Raw genomic sequence first — 22,697 nt, 5'->3', positions numbered from 1 at the left:
GCAGCGCCTGATGGCCAGTGCCTTCAAGCTGTTATAATAAGAATCTATGAAAACATGGCTATGACTCAACCTCTCTAATATATATATATATATATATATATATATATGTATACACACACACACTGTTAAATGCACACACATACATACAGAATGTGGGGAAAAAATGAACATAAAGTAAAAAACATGAGTGAATTAATTATGTGTATAAGTAAGCACTGAGGAGAGTTACAGCTGGTGTTCCTCACTCACTGCTCCGCTCTCCCACCGTCTCCTGCTAAATGGTAACTCAGTATATTGTCTTATATTTATTGCTATGATTATTTTTTATTTATTCCTCACACTTACTATGATTGTGAAGTGTTTTTGTGACTGTGTAGTGAGCAGTGTAGCTTTGAAAATGTCAAACAAGTTGTCACTGAAGACTCCTGCGTCTTGGAAGGCCGAGGCATACAGGTAAACCATATACATACCTGGAGGCTTGACACTGTGAAGCAGCCAGGCTTGTTGTTGATGGTGTGGTCAGTGTTGTTTAGTGGCCAGGCTTGTTGTTGATGGTGGCCTGGTGTTGTTTAGTGGCCAGGCTTGTTGTTGATGGTGTGGTCAGTGTTGTTTAGCGGCCAGGCTTGTTGATGGTGTGGCTGTGCGTTGTTAGAAGTGGTCAGGCTTGTTGTTGATGGTGTGGTCATGTTGCTTAGTGGCTGGTGCTTGTTGTTAATGGTGTGGTCAGTGTTGTTTAAAGGGTCAGGCTTGTTGCTGATGGTGTGGTCAGTGTTGCTTAGCGCTGGTGTGCTTGTTGTTGATGGTGTGGTCGTGTTGTTTAGTGGCCAGGCTTGCTGTTAATGGTGTGGTCAAAGGTTTAGTGGCTGCTGTGGGGCTTGTTGTTGATGTGTGGCCAGTGTTGTTTAAAGGTCAGGCTTTGTTGTTAATGGCAGTGGTCAGTGTTGTTTAGCGGCCAGTTTGTTGTTGATGGTGTGGTCAGTGTTGTTTAGTGCGTCAGGCTTGTTGTTAATGGTGTGGCTGGGTGTTGTTTAGTGGCCAGGCTTGTTGTTGATGGTGTGGTCATGTTGTTTAGTGTGGCTGTGGGCTTGTTGTTAATGGTGTGGTCAGTGTTGTTTAGTGGTCAGGCTTGTTGTTACGGTGTGGTCAGTGTTGTTTAGCAACAGGCTTTGTTGTTGATGGTGTGGTCAGTGTTGTTTAGTGGTCGTGCTTGTTGTTGATGGTGTGGTCAGTGTTGTTAGCGGTCAGGCTTGTTGTTGATGGTGTGGTCAGTGTTGTTTAGTGGTCAGGCTTGTTGTTAATGGTGGTCAGTGTTGTTGAAAGGGCCAGGCTTGTTGTTACGGTGTGGTCAGTGTTGTTTAAAGGCCAGGCTTGTTGTTAATGGTGTGGTCAGTGTTGTTTAGTGTGCCAGGCTTGTTGTTACGGTGTGGTCAGTGGTGTTTAGTCATGGTGTTTAGGGTCAGGCTTGTTTTACTGGTTAGTGGTGTTAGGCAGGCTTGTTGTTGATGGTGTGGCCAGTGTTGTTTAGTGGCCAGGCTTGTTGTTAATGGTGTGGTCAGTGTTGTTTAGCGGTCAGGCTTGTTGTTAATGGTGTGGTCAGTGGTGTTTAAGGTGGCGGCTTGTTGTTAATGGTGTGGTCAGTGTTGTTTAGCGGCCAGGCTTGTTGTTAATGGTGTGGTCAGTGTTGTTTAGTGGGCCAGGCTTGTTGTTAATGGTGGGTCAGTGTTGTTTAGTGGTCAGGCTTGTTGTTAATGGTGTGGTCAGTGTTGTTTAGTGGCCGGGCTTGTTGTTAATGGTGTGGCGGTTGTTTAGGGCCAGGCTTGTTGTTATGGTGTGGTCAGTGTTGTTTAGCGGCCAGGCTTGTTGTTAATGATGTGGTCAGTGTTGTTTGAGTGGTCAGGCTTGTTGTTAATGGTGTGGTCAGTGGTGTTAGCGGTCAGGCTTGTTGTTAATGGTGTGGTCAGTGTTGTTTAGCGCGCGGCTTGTTGTTAATGGTGTGGTCAGTGTTGTTTATAACAGGCTTGTTGTTAATGATGTGGTCAGTGTTGTTTAGCGGCCAGGCTTGTTGTTAATAATGGTGGCGAATGATGTTGTTTAGTGGTCAGGCTTGTTGTTAATGGTGTGGTCAGTGTTGTTTTAGTGGCCAGAGCATTGTTAATAATTGTGGTGGTGTTGTTTAGTGGTCAGGCTTGTTGTTAATGATGTGGTCAGTGTTGTTTAGTGGTCAGGCTTGTTGTTAATGGTATTGGTCAGTGTTGTTTAGTGGCCAGGCTTGTTGTTAATGGTGTGGTCAGTGTTGTTTAAGCGGCCAGGCTTGTTGTTAATGGTGTGGTCAGTGTTGTTTTAGCGGCCAGGCTTGTTGTTAATGGTGTAGTCAGTGTTGTTTAGCGCTTGAGCTTGTTGTTAATGGTGTGGTCAGTGTTTTAGCGGCCAGGCTTGTTGTTAATGGTGTGGTCAGTGTTTAGCGGCCAGGCTTGTTGTTAATGGTGTGGTCAGTGTTGTTTAGCGGCCAGGCTTGTTGTTAATGGTGTGGTCAGTGTTGTTTAGCAGCCGGAAAGCGACATTAATAGTGTGGTCAGTGTTGTTTAGCGGCCAAGCTTTGAAACATTAATGGTGTGGTCAGTGTTGTTTAGCGGCCAGGCTTATTTGTTAATGGTGTGGTCCAGTGTTGTTTTAGCAGCCAGGCTTGTTGTTGATGGTGTGACCAGTGTTGTTTTAGTGGCCAGGCTTGTTGATAATAATTGTGTCCAGTGTTGTTTAGTGGCCCGGGCTTGTTGTTAATGGTGTGGTCAGTGTTGTTTAGTGGCCAGGCTTGTTAATGGTGTGGTCAGTGTTGTTGTTTAGTAGCCGGGCTTGTTGGTAATGGTGTGGTCAGTGTTGTTTAGTTGGCCAGGCATGTTGTTAATATAGATGTGGTCAGTGTTGTTAGTGGCGGGTTTGTTGTTAATGGTGTAGTCAGTGGCCAGGCTTGTTGTTGATGATGTGGTCAGTATCGTGTGTGTGTGTGTGTGTGTGTGTGTGTGTGTGTGTGTGTGTGTGTGTGTGTGTGTGTGTGTGTGTGTGCGTGCGTGCATGTGCGTGTGTGTGTGTGTGCGTGTGTGTGCGTGTGTGTGCGTGTGTGTACGTGTGTGTGTGTGTGTACGTGTGTGTGTGTGTGTGTGTTGGACTGGCTGGCTGGTAGCGGACCCCGATTCAACCCCATGTTATAATGGTCTCAACTTACGATATTTTGATTTGCGATGGTTCTTCAGGAACGTAACCCCATCATAAGTTGGAGGACATCTGTACCTTAAATAAGTTTTATATTAAATTAAATTACCTTGGTTTCCCCTCATGGCAGCGAAGTGGAGAGGAGTGTGCCCTTGTTGTGTTCTTGCATTCACGTTGGCCCGAGCATTAATTAGTAGCCTGGCCAGGTGTGGGTATCCCTGGGTACAGGTGATGTGCAAAGGGGTGAGTCCCAGAGAGTCACCTTGGTTAATACTGACGCCCATACTGACCAAAAGTTGAACTGAAAAAAAAATAAAATATAGCTTACATTATTTTTACAGGTATTAGCCCACCCAGGCACAGGTCACTGACACACATCAGGGCCTGGGGGGTGAAAATGTAATAATAATAATAATAATAATACTCTCGTTCGTTATAGGATTAATCCATTGCAGGCCCCCAAATACAACCACTTAACAATGGAAAATATAATATAAAATTGTAAAAATTGTAAAAAAGTGCATAAATGTGCATTTAAACTCCTGAAATAAAGAATATCATTAATACTTGTAATAAAAAATAATAAATTAGTACAAAAAATAATAAAAAATACTGTTCGTTGTAGGAGTTTCGTTCGTTATAGCATTCTCAATATTATAAGTAAAACCGTTCGTTATAGGAATATTCGTAGTAGAATCCGTTCGTTATAGCATACCCCATTGTGTGTGTGTATATATATATATATATATATATATATATATATATATATATATATATATATATATATATATATATATATATATATATATATATATATATATATATATATATATATATATATATATATATACTGATAACCACAAGGAAAGAAGAAAACACGAAGTTCCCAAGCGCTTTCGTGTAATTCACATCTTCAGGGGTGAGTACAGACTAAAGAGAGAAATACAAACCAAGGTGTATATATACAGAGGAGGGTGAGACCAGGTCCACAATGGTCAGGTATTAGGTAATGACCCTACTAATCTTTAAATAGCACACAACGGTTGGTGGTCAGGTCAGATGGTCAGGTGACCCGGCCTTCTCACCTGGTTACAAATCTTCTCAATTACAAAATTGTCCAGCTTGTACATGCCGTTACTCAAATTCATGTTGAATGCTTCGGTATGTTTAATAAGACTAGATTCTATGATGTTCCTACTATCAATTGAATTACATGGTAATATTGAGGAGGCATTATCCCAGTCAATGCAATGCTTGTTATCCCTCAAATGAACAGAGCATTGGATTTCTGGCCTGTCCTAACACTGTATTTGTGTTGTTTAATTCTAGTTGCAAGATCTTTACCTGTCTGGCCTAAGTAAAACATTCATTATTATTCTGCCCACCATAATAAAGTCAAACAGTCAGTATTTTCAACAATGTTTTTACGTGCCTTGAGAATTTGCAGTCCGGAATTCATTGATGAGGAATACAAATATATATATAATATTGGCTCAAACCTTAAATACCCTAGATCTTTCATAGACAAATGCCTAAACATTACTAAGAAAACTTTTTATAGAACTGATCCCAAGCCCACCCATGACCATAAGAATATCTTAATATTACCATTTCACAAAAATTTCTCACACATTCCTTCACAACTAAAAACCTGGAACGTCAATGTGGCATTTAAAAACTCATGCACTGTAAAACAAATGTTAATCAAGAACTCCCCCAACAACACAATTGGTTTCAGTGTAAAGTGTCGTAATAATAAATGGTAAACAATTTGACTTCGGCACTCGTGTTTCAGTTTATAGGACGTAGAGCGTTTTTACTGAAGGTTTTGTTGTTCCCTTACCCTCAAAAACGTGGGTCGAACTATAAACGAGGAATATCATAAATTAACGATTTCTTGGTCAAAAAATCAGGGTCGACCAATAAACGAGGGGGGGTTATAGATGAGTATGCAGTGACCCCTCGGTTAACGAACTCAATCCGTTCCAGAAGGTCGTTCGTTAACCGAAACCATTGTTTCAAAGGGTTTTTGGGTAATTGGTTCCAGCTCACCGAAAATTGCCTAAATTCAACAAAAATGGTAGAAAAGTTCACTTACTTTGAGGTGTGTATGTAGAAGGCTCCTGGATGATGATGATGATGATGATGGGAATTAGAATGGGGGGTGGAGGAGAAGGAAGAAGAGAAGGCATTGGGGTGGAAGAGAAGTCACCCCATGGCACCATTTCATCCATAAAATTTTAGTTCTCTTGGTGTATTTCAAGATTATTTTCTTTAAATCAACACTGCACTGCATTATATATTGTCAATATGTAAAATATATTTCAAAATGACCAATAATTTGCTTGGAAACACAGAAAAAAAGCGTTTAGTTGAAGAGAGTCTCAAGCAAGATGTTACCTCCAGTTAAAACAGAGACTAACGCCTGTCCGGTGTGTTAACAAGCTGGATGGCGCGCCAGAAACTAGTTTCTTTACCTTCAATTATGTTCAATAATTGTTAAAATGACTAAAAAAGTTAATATTAAACTTTAAAAATTGTTGAAAAGTATAAACTTCTTGATATTTACTAAAATAGTAAGGAATTTAAGCCCTAGAACAGATTAATGTATTGGCGGACTGATACTAAAGCTGGTTGCCCGGCCAGTGCAAGCGAAAACATGTTGAGGTTGGTTCGCAAGAAATTCGTTAACCAAATTTTTGTTCGTTAACCGAATTGAAGATCCTTATGGAAGGCAGTTCGTTAACCGAAATTTCGTTAACCGAGGCGTTTGTAAAAAGAGGGGTCACTGTATTTAGAAAAAGTTAAATGAGTTGTGTTCATGACTGTGATTGGCTATCCAAAGATCGATCAGTGAGTGTAGTATTGTGCCTTTAGTTAAGACAGTCCATAGTGACAACAGTGACTGCAGTGGAGACTGGAATTAAATTGAAGTAAAAAAAAAAAAAAAATCAAAATTGGGACAAGTAACCGGACACCAGTGCCTGGTAGTAGCCAAGACATCAGTGGTACCTGGAGGGGGGGTTTCCTGGTTGCCCAGAAACCCCCCCTCCAGGTACTGCATGGTGCGGCCAACCCATACCTAACCTGGCGACACCTTAGTAACACGAAGGTTGGGTCAACTTACCTGACCTCACCCCACGCCACAGTAACATCCACCACCTCTGCCATTCCCATGCATCTGAATGCACTTAATATACAGCACTGCCAGACAGTGTGAAATAATGAGATTTTATGTTTTTTTTCTCATCTACATTGTACATTTTCTATAGATTTTACATATTTATAAATTATTTTTCCATCCACTTTCACATATTTGATGATTTCGCAAGTGTTCTTTAAATAACTGTATCGTACGATAATACGGCTTGGATATCGAGCATGCTGGGTCAGGGAACATGTTCCCACTTCTCTCGTCTTCACTTCACATGTAGTTTTTGGTGTAGTTACATCTACTTTGGATGCCACAACTATCAATCGTTTTTTCTCGAAAAGGTAAATCTATATACAAAGATTACGATGCTAAATTACACATCGGAAATATGTAACGCTGAATTGCCACAAGGGCACGATCACTTAGACTTCAATTCGTAGATGTGATTGTAAAGGAAGCCATCCCACTGAGGGATAAATTTCCCAATAGCTCCAACCATAGCAGCTTATACTGGAACAGCTAGCCTGCGGGGCTTTTAAAGGAACCTTGACACAAAAAGCCCTGCTAACAGGAAACAGAATAGAAGCAATTATCATAGTAACAATAAAGATCAACATCATCAAAGTGGAGCCCTCCTACCAAGGCAAAGATTAGGAGCAACTATCATAGTAATAACAGAGATCAATATTATTATTGTGAGTAGTAAGATGATGATTAGAAGATCCATATAGTCTGCCCCCACATCAGCAATCAATCATGACGGGCGGGAAATCGGTGACCGAAGCGGCACCAGGAAGTCTGTTGACATGCAATTACTGCAGGGCAACGAAAGATATAGATGGTACGGGCGGCACAGAGGTTAGGACGTTACAGAGTGCGGCAAAGCAGGAAGGATGTTACTGGTATTGCCCTGACTGCAGTCAAGGTGGATGAGGCAAGTCATAAGGAAACAAGTGTCCTAGGGACGAAAATAGCTGAAGTTGGAGCCCTGTTGGTTGACAAACTAGAGCAAGTTGGGGAAAGAGATCATTGCTAAGACTGAGGAAGTAGTCGATAGAATGGTGGGGGCAGTGAAGAGGAGTTATGCTCAGGTTTTAGCAGGGCCACAGGAGGTGACGGAGAGTAATGCAGGATCCAATAAACTTCTACAGCAGCTAGGGACTCTGCAGAAGTATGTCGAAGAGATGACAACTAGCAGACCTACTGTTAAGGGAGAGGAGGAACAACGGGAACGTTTCGAGACAGGAACTACATAATAGTTTTTGGTGTCCCTGAGAGCCAGTCGGAGGGAAGTGAGACTAGGATAACTCACGATAAGATGCAGTTTGAGAATATTTGTACAGAGGTTCTGAGTATGTCATCCATCCCCCTCAGGATGTGAGGCAGCTGGGACATAAGAAGGAGGACAAGCCCTGCCCCCCCCAAGGCCACACTAGTGAGTGAGGAGAAATGGGAGGTTATTCAGCAGGCAAAAAACTTAGCAAAGGAGCGAGATATTTCAGGATGTATTCATTCACCCAGATCGCTCGGTATTACAGAGGGAACAGCACAGGAAGCTCCTGCAGGGCTTGAGGCAGAGGAGAGAGGAGTCGAGGTTGAGAGGGGACGGGTGTACACGGGTTATATCCAGGGGGAGGATAGTGGCAGCGAATGCACCAGCGCTGAGCAGGAGGGCAACGGCAATGGTACAACCCCCACCTGCTATACCTCCCACCCAGGGGGAGGCACCAGCTCTACCTCCCACCCACGAGGAGGCGAGCACTGTGTAAACAATGACATTTCTAACCACACCCTGCAAAATACAGTGTACATAGCAAATGCTGCAGTTTCTGAGAATGGACTGGGGCCGGAGTTACTACTGAGAGCAGAGACGTTACCAAGAACAAATTCTGGCTTGAATGTCATGTACACTAATACTGACACGTTCCCTGATAAGAGTAGGAGTTTGAAACACTACTGAAGGTACATCAACCCGATATAGTAAGAGTTGTAGAACTGTTGTACAAGAATAGGAGAATCGACCCAGAGGAATGTGAATTCAGTATTGCTGGATATGACTCATTTGAGAGCCTTTCTCAAGTAACTTGCAAGAGGGGTGTGGTTATCTATGCTAGGCAAGACCTTAGAGCCAGCCAGGCGAGGGTACAGGAAGAGGATGTTTTTGAAGAATCCAAGTGGTGCAAAATGAAATTGAAGGGAGGAGATGTACTTATCGTCAGGTGTATCTACAGATCCCCAAACTGTGGCCCACTAAATCAAAGGAACTTAAGAACCTTAATAAACAATGCGGGGATGCTCAACCCTAGCCACCTCCTTATCATGGGGTACTTTAACTATGGCGACATCGAGAGGAGAAACGAGTCCACCCCGAATGACTTGAATAACCCTGCTACTCTTTTTGTAGAAACTCTGAGAGATAATTTTCTGTTCCAACATGTTAGAGACCCGACACATTACAGAGGGGAGCAAACACCCAAGCCACTTGACCTCATCATAACAAACGAAGAGGGCATAGTGGCCAAACTGAAACACCTTGCTCCAGTTGGCACCAGTCACCATGTAGTGTTACCTATTTCAAGATAAGGCCCGGCCAAGGTGCAAATATTACAAGGGAAATTACAACGGGATGAGGGAAGAGATGAGGGGTATCCACTGGCCTGACTCATTAAGGCATAAGAATGCCGATGCTACACTGAATACAGCAAGTAAAGTGAGCCATTTGATCAATTAATATATACCCAAGACCAAACCCAGTGCCTCTAGGAATACAAGGGGAACCCTACACATGAACCATGCGGCAGTCGACAGAGTTAAGAAGAAAACCCAGAAATTCAAGGTGTGGGTTGGGTTAAATGATGAGCAGGATGGTGTATGCAAGAGCCAGAAACCAAGCAAAGTCAGAGTGTAGAAGGGCTGAAAAAAAGTTCCAGAGGCTGGTTGCAAGCGAGGTCAAGACAAATCCATAAGCGTTTTACCGCTATGCAAAGTCGAAATTAAAAACGTGAGGAGGAGTATCAGACCTAAGGCTTGATGATGGTAGTTACGCAGAGTCTGATCAGGACAAAGCCGAGGTATTGAACAGCTTCTTTTCCTCGGTGTTCACAAGCAAGGATGTGAACAATCTTCCTGTGTTTGAGGACAGACGGTTTGACACAGCCCTGACCCACATTGTGTTCACAGAAGGGGGTATTAAATAATCAACTGTTAAAGCTTAAGGTTCATAAGAGACCCGGCCCTGACATGGTGCATCCCAGAGTGCTAAGAGAGTTGCTAACTGAGCCCCTGATGATCCTGTTCAGTAAATGCCTGAATGAACAAAAGGTCCCCAGTGATTGAAAAATGGCTCTGTGAGTCCTATCTTCAAGAAGGGTGATCGTCACTGCACGAATAATTACAGACCAGTGAGCCTAACAAGCTATGTAAAGTACTTGAGGGCATTATAAAAGATGCCATGATGGAACATCTACTATGAAACAACCTTGTAAAGGATTACCAACACGGTTTTATCCGGGGCGCTCCTGCTTAACACAATTACTCAAGGTAATGGATATGTGGACCTAAATCCTGGAATAGGGTGGTAATATAAAAAACATTTACATATATTTTGCCAAGGCTTTGGACAGTGTACCCGATGAAAGGCTGAAAATTAAACTGGATTCTGGGAAATGTCCTAGCGTGGATAAAAACCTTTCTACATGACCGCTAGCAGTGTGTGGTGGTTAATGGCACGAAATCATCATCTGTACCCAACACAAGCAGACTGTGAAGAGCTGCAGAAGGATCTCTGTGAGCTTCAAGAAAGGTCGAAGAAATGGCTGCTAAGATTCAATGTCATGAAGTGTAAGAGGATGCACCTGGGCGTACCAACAGTAAGGAGGCGCATCATATGTCCCAATGGGACGAAGAAATTGCATTAATTGAGACAGAATGTGAGAAGGACCTGGGTGTGTACGTGGACAATATACTGAAGTTCTCGGGCCATTGTGAGAAGAAGGTAAATCAGTCGACTAAATTATTAGGTCTTATAAGAAGGTCATTCAGATATCTAGAGAGTCCGTCCTTCGTAATGATCTTCAGGAGTGAAGTGCTTCCCCATCTGGAGTACTGTCACCCCATCTGGTCCCCGAGATATGCCAGGGACTGGCACTATGGCACCTCAGCTACCCTGAGAGACTGGAGCGCCTGAACTTGCCTAGCTTATACTACAGACAGGCAAGGGGTGACCTAATTGAGGTATGTATAAGCATCTCAAGGGGCACTACTCTGTCGAGTGTCCTTACTTGGAGCTGGCGGACGCTCGCCCCACAAGGGGTCACAGCTCAAGATTGAAGAAGCCGCAAGTCCAAAAAACTGTGAGGGCATTTTTTTTTTTTTTTTTAGAATTGTGAACTCTTGGAACAATCTGCCAGAAAGCGTTGTGATGGCACCGAGTGTGAGCTCATTCAAGACCAGACTTAACCAACACTGGAACAGGTTTCCGATATATTCAGGAGCCAATACACGCCCAGTTCTTGCTAACAGTGCGTAACAGAGATGTGACCAACCGCCCAAGCGGCTAACGAACTGATCAGTGTCAAAGAGGATAAAGGTAACAAAGAGTAAAAAAGTTCCTGATATTATGAGTTGAAAAAACTCTAACATGACTCCCACCTCAGTCTGGTAGGTGGATGTGGCCGTCCCAGCTGACTTCCGGGGGGGAACTATTTGAATTTTTGCCGGGACCCAAATTCATATAAGCGGGGAAAGCTTTCATATCTCCATAAAGTTGTCAATTTAAGAAATTTGTATAAGTGAATTTTCGCTTCTCGAGGGATACCTGTATGGGTCAGTAGTGAACCTGTTCGCCTCAGTGCCGCTCGAGAGTTTTCCTGCAGGAGCGCTAGAGCCTAGGGGGTGGAGGTGTCCAATGGTGTTGGTGAACAGGCCTGGGAGATGGAGAGACCACAGGGATCAGACATGGCTGCTGACGGAGATCCGACAGATTGTTGTGGTTGGTAGCCGAACAGAAGGCTCTTGATAGAGCATCAGCAGTTGATTTTTTGTCCCTGGTCGATAGACATTGTGGTAGTCGAACCAGGCTAGTTCGACCCGCCATCGTCGGATCTTGTCGTTCTTGATTTTTCTCAGCTTCTTGGAGTGGAACATGAAGGACACAGATCGGCGATGAGAGTAAAGTGTCTGCCTGATAGGAAATGCTTCCATTTCCTTACTGCTTCAACGATAGCATAGGCCTCTTTTTCGACAGAAGAGTGTCTGCACTCACTGTCTGAGAATGTCCTCGAGAAGAATGCAACTGGTCTACTGGCTTGATTCAGGGAGGCAGCGATGGAAGAGTCGGAAGCGTTGGTTTCTACTACGAATGAAATCGTCTCGTCAGTCGAGCTCACTACCGCACTTGCTATTTCCTTTTTAAGATTTTCGAAGGCGGAGACTGCTTCCCCTTGGAGAGGGACTGTCTGAGCCTTGACCTAAAGTCTGACCTTGTCGGAAAAGTGCGAGATCCACTGAGAGTAGTATGAAAAGAGTCCTATCACGCGTCGTAGAGCAGGTAAGTCTTTCGGAAGTGCAATTCCTTCAGAGGACGCAAGCAATCGGCATCTGGCTTGAGAGTGCCATGCGATATGGTGTAGCCCAACAAATCAATTGATGTTGCTGAGAAGACAGATTTGTCTTCATTGAAGGTGATTTTTTACTTCTTTGATGTGGGTGGCGACAGCGGAGGAGGGTGGTGGGTCACCGAGACTCTGCGGCTGCCTCCTCCTCTTCCTGCTCTGACTGGGGTTCCTCCGCCACTGGTTGCTCCTCCTCGGCTGCCGGCTGTTGTGAAGAAGCTGCTTCTGCCGTCCCGCGACAATCAATTTAATCCAGTGTTGACTGCTTGGTGCTACTCTTCTTCTCCTTATACATCTCAGTGTAACAACCAAGACTGTCATCAATGAACCTTTGAGCTACGTTCTCTGTTTGGGTCGTCATCCATAAGGATTTGCATTGCTTGCTGGATCATGTGAACGATTCTGCCATCCTCTTGGTAGTTAGCGTTCCTTGAGGTTCTTCTTCGTCTTCAGCGGGACTGTGTTCTGTTACCGGTAGTTGTTGCAAATATTCGTTGGTGAGCTTTTCTGTAAGGGATGCCAGGATGTCCTCAATATCCTCTGATTCCAGCTCATCAAAGCCTGCCTGTTTAGCCAGGCTGAGGATATCCCTATTCACTGCAGGGACTAAGTCCGTGAATCCCGTACAACTGTTGACTCACTCGGGCCACAGTTTACGCCACACACCATTCAGGCAACTTTCTGAAACCTCTTCCCATGCCCTGCCAATGTTGTCAATTGCATCAAGAATGTTGAAGCCGCGCCAATATTTTCGGATCGTAGATTTATTTTCCCCGTCTGTAGCCTTGAGCAGCTGGGCCATGGTGCGGCATAAATAATACGCCTTGAATGCGGTGATGACGCCTTGGTCCATAGGCTGCATCAGTACTGTAATGTCGGGAAGCAGGAATACAACTTTTACACTGTCATGCAAGTCGTCGGGATTGGGAGGATGAGCTGGAGCAGTGTCTAGGATCAGAAGAATTTTGAAAACCAGGTTCTCCTTGGCACAGTATTCCTTCAGTGCAGGGACAGCGTACACATTCAACCACTGGCTAAATATGGCGCCGGTTATCTAGGCCTTCTTATTTGCCTTGTAGATCACAGGAAGGTGATCCTTAGAGTAACCTTTCAGGGCCAGTGGGTTAGCAGCGTGAGAAATCAGCATAGGCTTCAGCTTGAAGTCACAGGCAGCGTCCGCGCCAAGCAGCAGCATCAAACGGTCTTTTGCCACTTTAAAACATGGAGCTCTTTTCTCCTCCTTGGAGATATAGGTCTTCTCAGACATCCTCTTCCAAAAGAGACCAGTCTCACTTGCTTAGGTGAGTAGCCTCCTTCCTCGATAATCCGTTTGAATTCTGGAGGGAATGTCTAGGCAGCAACCGTATCTGAACTGGCAGCTTCACCAGTCATCTTAATATTGTGGAACTTGTGGAATTATACCGACTCTTAAATCGTTGAAACCATCCTCGGCTGGCCGTAATGTCTCTTCCTTTGATCCTTCATCCTCTGCTGCCTTAAGTAGTCAAACAAGGTTCTGGCCTTATGCTGGATAACCATAAGGCTCACAGGGGCATTGCATTGATTTTGGTCCTCCATCCACATTGCCAACATCCTTTCCACCTTTTCTATCACAGTGCTTCTAGTATGAATCGTCTTAGTAGCACTAACCTTAATCTTGTCAGCGTTGGTCTGGATAGTACGCACTGCTGTGGGGGTTAGACCAAGCACAGCGGCTATGTCCACAGCACGTTCCCCTTTTTCAAATCGGGCTAATACATCCATTTTCGTAGCAAAGTTAATGGTCTTACGTTGCCTCTTCACTACACTAGCATCATTAGCACTTGATGGGTGCTTGGAAGACATTTCGAATGGTTAGAGTACAGGTTTAGAGCAAAAACACTTGTACACACACGAATGATGTGAAGTCGTAACATAGACTGGCTTGGAGTCGCTTGGGGACGCTGTAACGTTCCGTAAGTGAGGGCAGTGCGCCAAGCCGAGAGCGCATAGCGTGGCCAGTCAAGAGAGGGTGATGCGCCCTGGAAAGTAGTCTGCGACGACGCAGTATCGGATCACCGGGACATTAAACGAATTTTTGGTCTCTAAAGTTTAGCGATGTAGTACTGAAACAACGTTAAGCGGGACGCCGTTAAGCGGGACGCCGTTAAGCGAGGACTTACTGGAGTAATTATTTACACTTCAGGTAACTATTAAATATTACTTTAACGAAATATAACCTAAAATAACTGTAACATATATTTAACTCCCTAACTAAATTTTAAATTATTTTTATTGTTCTGCTTTTAAATATATTAGATAAACAGTTATGATACATGTGTTGAAGACACATCATTATTAACTGAACCATGTCATAATGTGTTGAAGACATATCATTATTAACTGAACCATGTCATAATGTGTTGAAAACACATCATTATTAACTGAACAATGTCATAATGTGTTGAAGACACATCATTATTAACTGAACCATGTCATAATGTGTTGAAGACACATCATTATTAACTGAACCATGTCATAATGTGTTGAAGACACATCATTATTAACTGAACCATGTCATAATGTGTTGAAGACACATCATTATTAACTGAACCATGTCATAATGTGTTGAAGACACATCATTATTAACTGAACCATGTCATAATGTGTTGAAGACACATCATTATTAACTGAACCATGTCATAATGTGTTGAAGACACATCATTATTAACTGAACCATGGAATGATCTCATCAAAAAAGTTTATAAACACCTCAAAGGACATTACTCAAGTCAGAGACTAGAGTCAAAGAAGCCACAAATACAGAAAACTGTTAGATTTAATTTCTCTGGAGTGAGAGTTGTAAACTCTTGGAATAACCTGCCAGAGAATGTTGTGATAGAACTGAGAGTGAATTGTCATAGTCACAGGGAGAAGTGGTTATACTCAGTTAATTTATCAAACTCATGTGGTTAAATCAACATACTCAATGTAATGAAGGGCAAGATTCCCCTCCAAATATTTTGTTATAATATACCAGATATCTCGCCAAAACATGTTGGTAGCAGTGCCACGATGCGACCGTCACGGCCTCCCCACCCTGGGGAGTGCAGGCAATGATGGTTACCAACAGGTAGTGCAGCTTATCTGGGGTAAAGTCATCATACTCCAAGGGATGTCATTGTGATGGGGTCTAAGCCATTACAATGAAGGGACTAAATCATCGTACTGAAGGGGCTAAGTTATCATATTGAAAGAGTCTCTGTAGTAGTGGCAGTGATGTTTCGGTCATCATACTTGATGGATTATCATCATCCCATCATACTTCAAGGGTTATGTCATCATACTAGTGAGGTTAGACCACTACCAAAATATTTGTCACTCACCCATATCAGGAGCGTTATTTTCGACACACAGACAAAGTGCCGGACGTTGCTTGGAGTTTATGGAGAAGCGTATATCTGTATCAACACCCGCCTGGAAGAGTTTCTGAGCCCTGTTAACATCGTTGTTCTGGATGGCGACTAGTAGCTGTGAGTCTAGAGCCCAGCGGCGACTTGCTAATGTTGCCATCATTCACGCCTGGATAATTAATAAACTTTACTAAAACTGTGAAATATAAAGTTTATTCATTATTTATTCATTAAAACATTACTAAACATGTAACAAGAATTCCTATGTTCTTAACACACAAGGAATGAAGTTATCAATACAGCACTACATGATGATATAAGCTTTGGTTGGAATTACCTTAACTCTGCTTATATAAAAAAGTTGAGGAGTTAAGTTGCAAAACCCAAAATGGTCTTTTCTCCATTTATTTGTAAAAATATATTAGTCACAGTTTATTAGTAATTTCACCATCCTAGCATCATAAAATGACTTTAGTTTCTTCAGGGAAAAAAAAAAATATATATATATATATATATACAGTAGTCCCTCGGTTAACGAATTAGCTCCCATAAGGATCTTCAATTCGGTTAACAAACAAAACTTCGATTAACGAAATCCTTACAACAAACACGTTTTGTTGTGAGCATCAGCTGATGGGCTAGTCCGCCAATTCAGTAATCTGTTCTATGTTTACATTCGTTTCCAGTGGAGTAAATATAAATAAAGTTGTGCTCTTTAATATTTTTGCATTTTTTATACTAAAATTATTATTCAATTTAATATTTAGTTAACATATTGATAATACATGCAGTACAGGGAACTAGTTTTTTGTGCGCCCATCAGCCGCTTGACTCGCCTACCAGGCGTCAGTTTGGCTTTGTTTACAGTGGAGTGAACATCGTTTTTGTTGACGTCTTGAATATTTTTGCATTTTTACATTAAAATTATTGGTCATTCTGAAATTTAGTTAACATATTGATAATATATAGTGCAGTGCAGTGTTGATTTAAATAAAATAATCTTGAATTACACCTAGTGAACTTAAATTTTATTGGTGAAATTACTGCATCAAGCATGGGTCCCCTGAAAGGTGATTTCTTCCCCATCCCCAATTCCTTCTCTTCTCCCTTCTCCTCCACCCCTACTTCTAATTCCCATCATCATCAACCAGGAACCTTCTACATACACACCTCAACATAAGTGTACTTTACTGCATCTTTTTTCAAATTAGTATGTACTTTTCTGTGAGCTGGAACCAATTACCCAATATCCCATTGAAACAAAGGATTCGGTTAAAGAAATTTTCGGTTAAGGTAGGTCAGGACAGGTTAAGGTAGGTCAGGACAGGTTAAGGTAGGTCAGGACAGGTTAAGGTAGGTTAGGACAGGTTAAGGTAGGTTAGGACAGGTTAAGGTAGGTCAGGACAGGTTAAGGTAGGTCAGGACAGGTTAAGGTAGATCATGACAGGTTAAGGTAGGTCAGGATAGGTTAAGGTAGGTCAGGACAGGTTAAGGTAGGTCAGGGCAGGTTAAGGTAGGTCAGGGCAGGTTAAGGTAGGTCAGGACAGGTTAAAGTAGGTCAAGGTAGGTTAGGACAGGTTAAGGTAGGTCAAGGTAGGTTAGGACAGGTCAGGATAGGTTAAGGTAGGTTAAGGTAGGGCGGGATAGGTTAATGTAGGTTAGGATAGGTTATGGTAGGTGAGGATATGATAAGATAGGTCAGAACAGGTTAAGGTATGTCAGCACAGGTTAAGATAGGTCAGGACAGGTTAAGATAGGTCAGAACAGGTTAAGGTAGGTCAGAACAGGTTAAGATAGGTCAGGACAGGTTAAGGTAAGTTAGGATAGGTTATGATAGGTTAGGATAGGTTAGAGTAGGTTAGGCTAAGGTAGGGTAGGTTAGGCAAAGTTAATCCTAAGTTAAGTCAAGGTTTAAACATTCATATACTGTGTTCGTCAGACCTACGAGAGAGAGAGAGAGAGAGAGAGAGAGAGAGAGAGAGAGAGAGAGAGAGAGAGAGAGAGAGAGACATTCCTGCTGAAGGTCATCATGTTATATTTGATATAGTACAGTACACATTAACAGCAGCACAGTTGCTGGTACCTGCACTCTTCTTTAACTTCATCTTTTTTTCTAAACTACATTAAACTAACCTAACTTAACCCATTCAGTGTTATCGAAGATTTTAGTCGGCTTAAGAGAGAAAACATGTAGCACTGAGAAGGGTAACTAAATCTAACTTAACCTAATTATCTCTAGTTAACATATACAGTACAGTATTAGTACCACATCGAAGGTTTTGTTAGCTCTGCTTGGCGTAATAACTAGCCATCATTTTAGTTGTTTTCGAATCAGTTGATGATGAACAAGATTATTATTATCATCTATTTTATTTTCATTTTGTTATTTTTTTTACGGGGATTAACCCACCCGGGCACAGGTCACTGACCCACATCGGGGCCTGAGGAGAGAAAATGTAACAACAACAACAACAACAACAACAACAACAACAATAATAATAATAATAATAATAATAATTATTATAATAATAATAATAATTCATAGTAAATAAAATTAAAAATAAATAAATAAAATAAAATAATAATGATAATAACAAAACTAATAATAAATAATAACCATAGAGGAACACACACACAAAAAAATCAATAGTGAGAAACAATATATGTATGTTGTGTTGTTAAAGTAAGAGAAACAATTGAGACCCTGCAATTGTGTGTACATGAGGCAGAAAGTCAGATCATCAACCTGGGGCTTGGTCACATGGCAGCAGGGTTTACCATTATGCTTCCAATATCTTCCCAGGCGGTAGTGCCTCCCTGTTTGATAGCTGCCTACTGTATACCTGGGTATAATATAGCACATTTACAATGGGTCTCAACATATTAAGTGAGAGCTGAACAAGTTGTAGACGTTTGATAATATCAATAATCCTCAACCTGTCAAATTAAATTTAACCTTAACTCAAACCCTAACTGATAGTGACCCCGCTAACACGGCAATTATCTTTATAATACCATTAACTAGTAAAAATTATAATTAACTAGGTCCTTAACTACTGTCTACACAAGCTAATAAAGTAATTATAGCTTGAAAAGGGCACGTTATGTCTTATGTAATCTGATAGAAATAATTCATTATTAAGTAATACAACTTGAAAGTGGTAATTAACGTTCATAAACTGGCAGTTATTTTTAACTATTAACCGCTTTTTGACAGGTAATTTCATAAGTTCTGTCGTCTTGTAGTTCTAAATTTGAGAAATAAATAAATAATTCCTGCTGTTGAAGGACTAATATTCCAGATTTTTATAGACAATTAGGTCAGTAGTTTCTGATTTTATTAATAAATTAACCCATATCCGACCATACAAACCCTGCCCATGAACCGTTACCATGGTACAATTAATACTGAATTAATGACCGTCACTGTATATTAACAATTAATGCTGGAAACTGACTTGTCATCATTTTCTTTAACATAAAACCCCTTTGTTACCAAACCAACATCAAATTTTGAGTGATCTAAAACAAAAGTTTATCACATGAACCTTATCACTGTTGATCAAGCCTACAAAGTTTGAGGCAAATCCACAAACCCGTTCTTGAGTTATTTAGGGGAGACTAGATAGACAGCCAACACGTCCCCTGTTGCCGGTAAAATATTTAATTCCTTATGTTAATAACTCAATATTTTGATGTATACATCAATCGATTGACTTAAATAAACTGAAATACATCAGGCGTCGTGACAGTGTCATGTAACACTATATTTATATATACTGTAATATATCAGGCGTCGTGACAGTGTCATGTAACACTAAATTTATATATACTGTAATATATCAGGCGTCGTGACAGTGTCATGTAACACTAAATTTATATATACTGTAATATATCAGGCGTCGTGACAGTGTCATCAGGCGTCGTGACAGTGTCATGTAACACTAAATTTATATATACTGTAATATATCAGGCGTCGTGACAGTGTCATGTAACACTATATTTATATATACTGTAATATATCAGGCGTCGTGACAGTGTCATGTAACACTAAATTTATATATACTGTAATATATCAGGCGTCGTGACAGTGTCATGTAACACTATATTTATATATACTGTAATATATCAGGCGTCGTGACAGTGTCATGTAACACTATATTTATATATACTGTAATATATCAGGCGTCGTGACAGTGTCATGTAACACTATATTTATATATGCTGTAATATATCAGGCGTCGTGACAGTGTCATGTAACACTAAATTTATATATACTGTAATATATCAGGCGTCGTGACAGTGTCATGTAACACTATATTTATATGAGGTACATCCACCAAAAAAGTCGTGTCAGTCGTCCATGAACCTGTCATTCCGAGACATCAACACACAGTGCACCATCTGTGGGGCCAACAATGTGCGTAGTCTCGGGTTCACGTGTCCCAGGGTTCATGGATGGCATGGTGATCATGTATAACCTGTATCCACTTAAAGGTGTTCTATTTAAAATGGAGTAACAAAACTTATAATATAATACATAATTATATAGGTGTATATGTACTGTTCTTAAAACATTAACAATACCTTAAATACATTCTGTAGTATTATATTAATACAGTACATCCAGACTTGGTTACAGTAATAGTTCCAGATTTTATGAGTAGTTCAGTAGTTTCAGATTTTTACTGTACTTAATACTGTACTCCAGGATATCAGCAACTTACACACGGGACTATACTTTATAAACAACTTAACACAAGGAAATCTTCATTATAAACAAACTTAACACACGGAAATATTACACAGATATTCATAAACTTTAAGGTCTTCACTGTAATATATTTCAAAGCAGTTAACACACGTGTTAAATAATAACAACATGGGTGGAGGGATACACACCGACTCCAGTACACACATATAAACTGTCTGGTGTCCAAAGACCAACTGACGCTGCTACCTGATGACGCAGTCGACTCTTTTTAATATTTAACTAAGCTAACTGGAAACTCTGGAGTCGGGAAGGAAACTGGCAATTGCATTCAGTCACTGGCGCGCGTAACTTTAGCTGGGTATTTCAGTATTAATACAGAATATTTTACCACATTTAATATATTTTAATCTTAAACACTTAAAAAAAAAGTCTACTTAGAATAGTTATATCTTGGTTACCATAAGTCAGGTTAAGGATTAGAATGCGTTGAGGTTAGTGGTAAGGTTCGTTAGGATAGGTTAAGAAATTGGCAAGAGGCTAAAGTCGTTTCAGTCCAGTGGTTAAGGTTTGGTCTGGTTAGGTCAGGTTAAGGATAGGGTTTGGTCACATCAGGTTAGGCTGTGTTAGTATACGTTAAGGTTTGGTCTGGTTAGGTCAGGTTAAGGATAGGGTTTGGTCACATCAGGTTAGGCTGTGTTAGTATACGTTAAGGTTTGGTCTGGTTAGGTCAGGTTAAGGATAGGGTTTGGTCACATCAGGTTAGGCTGTGTTAGTATACGTTAAGGTTTGGTCTGGTTAGGTCAGGTTAAGGATAGGGTTTGGTCACATCAGGTTAGGCTGTGTTAGTATACGTTAAGGTTTGGTCTGGTTAGGTCAGGTTAAGGATAGGGTTTGGTCACATCAGGTTAGGCTGTGTTAGTATACGTTAAGGTTTGGTCTGGTTAGGTCAGGTTAAGGATAGGGTTTGGTCACATCAGGTTAGGCTGTGTTAGTATACGTTAAGGTTTAGGTAAGTTAATCAAAATAAATTTTGTTGGTGAAGGTAAACATTAGGTTAGTTAAGGTTATGTTAGACTAGACTACAGTTAGGTTAAGTTATTTCAAGTTAAGGTTAGTGTTGAGTTACGTAAAGGTAATGTTAGGTTAAGCTTTGGTTAGGTTTAAAAGTTTTATTAGCCTCTTGTGGTTAATACACTGACGTGTAGACAATTTGAAAAGCTCCTATATAAATTTTTACAAAAATATATAATTACCACATTGTTTATCGGACTGTGAAGAGCTGTTGAAAGCTCTGTGAGCTTCAAGAATGGTCTAAGAAATGGCTGCTAAGATTCAATGTCACGAAGTGTAAAAGGATGCACCTGGGACGTACCAACGGCAAGGAGGCGTATCATATTTATTTATTTATTTATTTATTATTAATATTTTTTTTGTTTGCAGGGATTAGCCCACCTGAGCACAGGTCACTGACCCACATCAGGGCCTGGGGGCGAAAATATAATAATAATAATAATAATAATAATAATAATAATAATAATAATAATAATAATAATAATAATAAGTACAAAAACAAAAACATAAATCAAGAGTGAGAAACGATACACATTATGTATGTTGTGTTGTCCAAGTAAGAGAAACAATTGAGACCCTGCAATTGTGTGTAAATGAAGCAGAAAGTCAGATTAGGAACCTGGGACTTAAGTCACAATTTTTGTGATGCCATATGGCAGCAGGGTCTACCATTAGATAACATTATGCTTCCAATATCTTCCCAGGCGTTAGTATCTCCCTGTTTGATAGCTGCCGACGAAGAAACAGCATTAATAGACTGAATGCGAAAAGGACCTGGGTGTGTACAGCATGTTGACAATGAACTGAAGTTCTCGAGCCATTGTGAGAAGGTGAGTCAAGCACCTAAATTATTAGGTCTTATAAGAAGGTCGTAACGATCTTCAAGAGTGAGGTCCTTCCCCGCCTGGCCCCCGAGATATGCTAGAGACTGCCAGTTGATTGAAATTGGGCCACCAGACTGGTGCCTGCACTTCGGCACCTCAGCTATTGAGAGAGATTAGAGCGCCTGCAACTGCCTAGCTCTTACTACAGACGGGCAAGGGGGACCCAATTGAGGTGTATAAACATCTCAAAGGGCACTACTCAGCCGAGTACCCTTACCTGGAGGGCGAGCGTCTACAGACGCTTGCCCCTACAAGGGGTCACAGCTCGAGGTTGAAGAAGCCGACAAGTCTAGAAAATTGTGAGAGCAAACTTTTTCGGAGTGAGAGTTGTGAACGCATGGAACAATCTGCCGGAGAGTGTTGTGACGGCACCGAGTGTGAGCTCTTTCAAGACAAGACTTGACCAACACTGGAGCAGGTTCAGTACATTCAGGAGCCGGTGCATGCCCAGTACTTGCCAACAGTGCGTAACAGAGACGTGACCAACCGCCCAAGCGGCTAACCAGCCGATCAGTGGCGAAGATAAAAGTAAAAAGTACACCTGCGCATTTCATACCGAACACATAAACTCACATGATGCCCGGCCCACCAAAAGTCACAACGTAATGTTGAACAAGCCAGATTAAAAAAAAAAGAAAAAATGGCAGGACAATCTTGTGAACT

At 41.4% G+C, this 22,697-nt stretch overlaps 1 protein-coding gene across 5 annotated transcripts in view; it reads right to left on the bottom strand.

Annotated features, from left to right (window-relative positions):
* LOC121874166 (serine/threonine-protein phosphatase 6 regulatory ankyrin repeat subunit C-like) overlaps positions 1 to 22,697 on the bottom strand; it is a 70,442-nt gene that overhangs the window by 26,510 nt on the left and 21,235 nt on the right. For 3 of the 5 annotated variants that reach the window (XR_006090374.1, XM_042378179.1, XM_042378155.1), the window contains exons 1-3: positions 20,268 to 20,353; positions 15,339 to 15,534; positions 3,317 to 3,508 (exon numbers count right to left, since the gene is read on the bottom strand). Coding sequence is in view for 4 of the 5 variants with exons in the window: in XM_042378179.1 (XP_042234113.1) it covers positions 3,317 to 3,508; positions 15,339 to 15,528 (382 nt within the window). In the remaining variant the exon portion in view is untranslated. The other 2 variants (XM_042378163.1, XM_042378171.1) reach the window with 2 other exon arrangements.

This window comes from Homarus americanus, unplaced genomic scaffold, assembly GCF_018991925.1.
Source record: "Homarus americanus isolate GMGI-L3 unplaced genomic scaffold, GMGI_Hamer_2.0 scaffold55640, whole genome shotgun sequence".
Classification (NCBI taxonomy): domain Eukaryota; kingdom Metazoa; phylum Arthropoda; class Malacostraca; order Decapoda; family Nephropidae; genus Homarus; species Homarus americanus.
The sequence above is the reverse complement of the archived record's forward strand: the minus strand, read 5'-3'. Positions and strand labels throughout refer to the sequence as shown.